General features: G+C 44.8%; 1 protein-coding gene across 1 annotated transcript; it reads left to right on the top strand.

The window, feature by feature from the left end:
• Nucleotides 1–388: 388 nt before the first annotated feature.
• On the top strand, nt 389–2,231 carry LOC125945737 (uncharacterized). The gene is made up of 3 exons (XM_049667998.1): nt 389–527; nt 1,402–1,452; nt 1,834–2,231. The coding sequence occupies exons 1-3, from the start codon at nt 497–499 to the stop codon at nt 2,229–2,231; spliced, it is 480 nt and encodes a 159-aa protein (XP_049523955.1). The 5' UTR covers nt 389–496.
• Nucleotides 2,232–5,703: the final 3,472 nt, after the last annotated feature.

Raw genomic sequence — 5,703 nt, 5'->3', positions numbered from 1 at the left:
CTGCCGCGCCGCTGCAACTGCGGGCCTCTGCTGCCTCGACCTCCTCACACTTGCTAACATGGCGGCGGTGAATGCGAACGAGACCGCGGCTCGTGTGGTTTTTTCACTTGAGCAAACGCAAACGTTTCTCGCTATCATTAGCGAGATGAATATTGGGGAGCTATTGGACCTTAGAAGGCAACGGAATCAAGTATACTTCCAGAAAATTCAGTCTGAAATGGCCATTTTGGGTTTTCACTGGACGTGGCAGCAGCTCCGAACACACTGGAATAACTTGAAGGGGCGATATAACAAGGTAAGGTGTCATGTTATTTGTTTTCTGCGTCCGATAATGTTTTCTAGCTTGCGAATTTCAAGAATGCTTTCACATGGCAGGAAAGAGTGGAGCAAAACCGCAGTGGCGCGGCACCGTCGAGCTGGCTCTGGTACGCCGAGATGAGTGCGATTCTGTCTCACCGCCCGATGACAGAAGCTCAGGCATACGGCATTGACAGCCATGTGGACATTCGGTGACGACAGTCGGACAGGTAGGAAGATCGAACGCTCTATTGTTGCAAAGAAAAAGTGCTTCGAGAAACACTTAGGTCACACAAGATGCCGATGCTCATCAGCTGGAAGGACGAGAGATGGCTCTGTGAACTAATTAAAATTAAATAATGGGTTTTAACGTGCCAAAAGTACGATTTGATTATGAGGCACGCCGTAGTGGGGAACTCGGGAAAATTTCGACCACCTGGGGCGGCTCTGTGAACTCCATTGTGTTTGAACTTGAGCTCTTTTGTCGCCGTAGGCGCTGGCAGAAAAATATTTTTTTCAGACACTTAGAATGTGTTTTTAGCTAAACTGTATTCATACAGTGTATAGTAATTGCAGATGCCGAAACAAATCGTTTCCAAAAATTTATTTTTAAAATTTGCGGTCTTTATTAATCAACTGTAGTTAATGCAACACCAATGACTTATTCAAGATATGTCAAAAGGCAGTATGCTTGTTAGATTTATTTTGGCACGTTTGGTTAAGGTTTTTGGCAGGCTACTGGCTCATGAAATGTGATAAACAGCACAGTGAAGCAGGAAAGGGCTTGTGTGTGTGTCACTCTGTCATACCTGCTTTGATTTAGAACTGAGGTGCGAATTGCGAAGAAAAAAATACGACAAACAAGCGCTGACTGCCAACTGGAAGTTTATAAACTTGCAGTTGGCAGTCAGCGCTTGTTTGTGGTATTTGTTTCTCCGTGTCCTTGTTTTATTCGCGCTGTTCAAAGCTCATTTCTAAATCATGGACCAACTAGCCCTTATCAAGACCTTACTGATACATCTGCTTTGAAAGTCATTGATATTGTTTTCGAATGAACCATGTCAGCACAGTCATGACAACTCTTACTGTTTTCTTTGTTGACAGATTTAAGCGAGGACGAGGAGCTACAGGCGAATGAAAGTACCCCGGGATCCTGTATGTCACAGTTTGCTTTCTGATTTTCCTCACTTTGTGTACTATCAGTAACATTTTGCGCATATTTTTCTTCCTTGCTTCGAGACATATTGCGAATATTTGAAGGGCTCGAGATTGTTTTAACTTATCTGCAATAATTGCCCTGATATGCATATGAAGGCAATTAAAGAGTGAAGTTTTTAGCAGAGGTTTGTGTTGTCAAAATTAAGAACATTCCCACGAGTAAGAGAACTTACACTTTATAGGTAATTTTAATTTGGAAAATTATATCCTTTCTCCCGCTTACTACTATGCAAATACGCAAGGCGTGCTTATTAGTGTGCCCTGCTTGTCTGGTGATGCTCAGCTCATTACTTCTTTTTTATTTTTCACTGTATGCAGCAAGCGGAAGCAACACTCCTGTGCCACGGGCAAAGAGGCCACGACGGACGAGGAATTCGGAGCTCGCTGAGATCTTAGCAGAACAGCAAAACAGAACTGCAGAGACGCTACAGAAACATACAGAGCTGATATTTGAACAGCAGAGGCAGCTTTTAGAAGATAAGCAAAAAAAGCTCGGCGATATAAAGAGCACTATAAGCACATCGTTTTTGCAGGGCAGACAAGCAATGATGGCGCAGCTGCTGAGCCAACCACTGCAAGCTTACCCTCAGCCTCTGCAGATATACAGCCAGGCTCTACAGCAAGACAGCCAGCAGAGCAGGCTGTTTCAGTTTACGTGGCCAATATTCACCACTGCACCAAGGAATGACACTGCACCAAGCAGCACCAAGGAATGACAAGATTTAATTGGGCAAAATAAAGTCATTTTATTTCACTGAATATGACAAGCCGTGTTCATGTCGTGATTCTTGATAGTGTGTTTACACAGTAGTGCATGCACAAGTCTTGCATGTCATACTTTGTCTGCCACTTACGTACACTAGCAAGAAAATATGACTTGTTCCCTTGCACATGCATGCAATTAACTACATTGGATAAAAGTGTGCTGATTGCAGGTGGAAAACGTTTTCTCACTCAGCCGTGATGACAAAATGTCAAGTTCACCAGGAAGCTGAGCGCAGTGGAAACTCCTGCGCCAAATTATCCCTCCACCAATCATCAGAGCCTGTCTTTGCCCATAGTCTTCGTGGGATGCGTTCCGTTGACAAAAAAACCTGAAAATTAGAAAAATGGTCCGCGTAATTTGGTGATAACGCTGGCGTGAATGCGATATTGAAATTAAAATATTTGACGACTCGAAAGCACGGTAATATTGTTACGGGGAGAATATAAATAGAATGGATATATTTACAGGGTAAGGCGCACAACGCTGCAGCAATCGTGCAGGGGAGCGCGTGCACACCAGAGAAACCACCCGTCGTCGTCGTCATCGTCCAAGCACCGACCACAGGATCGCCGCTCGTGACAATATTACACGTTTGGCAACAAAAAACCACATGTAAATTCCCGGTAAAAAAATATATGTTCTTAAATTTTGCGTGCCAAAATCACGATCTGATTATGAGGCGCGTAGTAGTGTGGGGCCCCAGAATAATTTGGTCACTTGGGGTTCTTTAATGTGCACCTACATCTAAATATACGAGCGTTTTTACATTTTGCCCCAATCTAAACGCGGCCGCCGCGGCCAGTATCGAATCCTCGAGCCTTGGAGCACAATGCAATAGCCACTGAGCTATATACAGCAGCCTGTAAGCACAAGCTAAGGCTCAACCAAAGCGCTAGTAGATGAGCTCAGTAGTTATCGCGACGCATAAACTAATACTCGAACTAAAAGCGCGCATTATTTAAGCGGCTCTAGTTGTACTTACCGTGCATGACTGTCCATTCGTTTATCGTCCCACTCGAAACGGCGCCGGTTGCTTGCAAGACCGCATGGGCGAAAATAGTCTGTATACGGCGCCGACGCTCTTGATAGCGCAAAAACGCTACAGGAATAAGAAGTACATGCATGTTCGTCCATGTTGTCAGAAGCAGCATGACACACAAACGGGCTGTAGCGTTTAGAAGCATTACTGTCGTTTGCACTTAGCCCACACGTGCACGCACGGCCATAACCTCCTATGTGGCACGGCATACGCACGGACGGAGGACATCGACACCGGAAACACGAAGTTCCGGAAGCGCTAGCACGTTACTTCTAAAATGCGACACCGCATGTCACCACCATCGCGGTCGCCTAGATGCGCATGCATGTAAACGCTCGCGCATCGTCTTCAGTCGAGGCGCAATGTCGATGCGATGCGCTACTGTCGCATTCATGTAAACGGGGCTTGTCTCCGTGCGCGCCCGCCGCCGGCCCGGCGCCAGCTTAACCCTCTCCCTTTCTTTTCCTGCCGTTGAAGCGAGCGTTGGCCGGTTGTGAGCAGTTTCGTTGGCGGGACTGGGCCTCCGTCGTAGCTCCTCTGCGTCGCAACCGCAGCGTTGAGACATCGACTCGAACACGCGTGTTACGGCGCGACGACGTAACGGCGACCATGCCATTTAAGAGAGAGAAATTTACGCCGCGGTTCTTTTTCTTTTATTGCGATAGAAATTATATGGGCACTCCAAGCGCATTTTTGCCGCCGTCGTCGTCGCCGTGATAATCCGTATAAAGTGCAACGGCGATGAAATCGTCGCCGCGCGCCATGTGTGGGTTTTAGTGTGTGGGCTCATTTCGGTGTAAGCAATAAATTGCATATGCAAGCACTCTAGATCATAATTGATATATAAACTGCACGAGCTTAACCTTTAACCCATTGCGTAACTATAATTATGTCACCAAGGTCAAAGTTAGTGAAACTGGGTGGAAAATTACGGCTTATGTTCCCACCTTGTGTGTGGATGACTCACTGTTTTTGTAAAAAAAATTCTTTACAAGTGCTTGGCAATGTTATTGTGTGGAGGTTTTCAAACAGGCAAGTCATAGGCGTGCAACATTTTAATGGTTTAATTACAGCAACTGAAGTTCTTACTGTATATGCTTGAAGCAGCCGTTCTGCAAATAGTCGCTGTTACTTAAGGTTGCACTCGTCTGCTGTCTTTTATTTTTTAAGGAATCGCAATATATTTGCTCAATTTGAAGTATGCGATGTGTTTGATAAACTGGTGTTTAGGTATATGCTCAAGCCTGCGCCATTTCTGAGTTGGCTATGTCATCTGTGGCAAATAAAATTGCGGTGGTGTAACAATGCTGTCACACTGAAGCTGTGCCTTTGCAGAGCCACACTTACCTCTTTTCTCGTACAACATTATCAGAAATGCATTATCTATTCCTTTCTTTGAATGCTAATTGGCACCTACTTCGCACGTGTTTAGGAGGCTGCTGTCATCTACCAGTCGCCAACTAGTCAAGACAACAGCCTCCTGAAAGCTAGCAAAATAGCCGACACTTACACTGGTTGGCGATTGTACATGCAACACCTTCAGTTAGATGTAAAGTATGTCTTCAAGGCAACAGAAGGGAATTTCACTTGTGATCGGTTAATGTTAGAACCATGTTAATAAAGATGGAATGCTCGAAAACTGTGTGCTTGGACCAATATATTGTAGTGCTGCCCATTGCCAAGATATATTGCAGTGCTTATTGCCAATGCATTGAAAAACTGTACGTTCACTAAGAAAAGTGTGCTTCAATTAATATACGTTTTACACATGCCTAATGTTTTTGCAGTAAGAAGACCTGCTGAATTAAGGAGCTACAGCCCAGCAGCCTGTTCGAAACCAGGTTTATCAAGGTCGATACCTGTAATGGACGTTACCCGGAGGCACTCATATTTAATGTTGATTGCTAGCTTGTCTAGTCGTGTTTACTTTTTGCAATAAAAAATGTTATTGCTGTATGTGTTTCGTGTATTGCACAAGCGCAAACCTGCATGCCGCCGGCCGGCGAAACGCCGCAGGGGCATGGGGAGAGGGAAGGAAAGGGAGACGAGGGGGGCGCTAGAGGGGAGGGTGAAAAAAAACGGATGTCAAAATCTTGATTGTAGCAGGATTCAATCTGTATTTTTTAAATGCTTCTAATGGTCTTACAAAATCCCATTTCAAGACAGGATTTTTCGAAACTACTTTAAGCAAGATTCTAGAACTTCTTGCAATAGTCATATCCGCCGGACATTAGCAACGATATACGACCGTTTATCACCTTCTAAACGGACTGCACGGATTTTTTAGTGCGTCTTTCAGACGTTCATTTAGTCTTGGCGAATCGGTATGGAAGCAGTTTTCTATCGCTTTTGTGCTAGCTGGGATATTTTAGTTGTTATCAAG

This window comes from Dermacentor silvarum, chromosome 5 (assembly GCF_013339745.2).
Source record: "Dermacentor silvarum isolate Dsil-2018 chromosome 5, BIME_Dsil_1.4, whole genome shotgun sequence".
Lineage (NCBI taxonomy): Eukaryota > Metazoa > Arthropoda > Arachnida > Ixodida > Ixodidae > Dermacentor > Dermacentor silvarum.
This window is presented reverse-complemented; position numbering and strand designations above follow the sequence as displayed.

Coding starts and splice junctions, on each gene's coding strand:
- LOC125945737 (XM_049667998.1), top strand. CDS start 497: ATGTGGACATTCGGTGACGACAGTCGGACAG. Junction 528..1,401: donor CGGTGACGACAGTCGGACAG/GTAGGAAGATCG, acceptor CTTTGTTGACAG/ATTTAAGCGAGGACGAGGAG. Junction 1,453..1,833: donor TGAAAGTACCCCGGGATCCT/GTATGTCACAGT, acceptor CACTGTATGCAG/CAAGCGGAAGCAACACTCCT.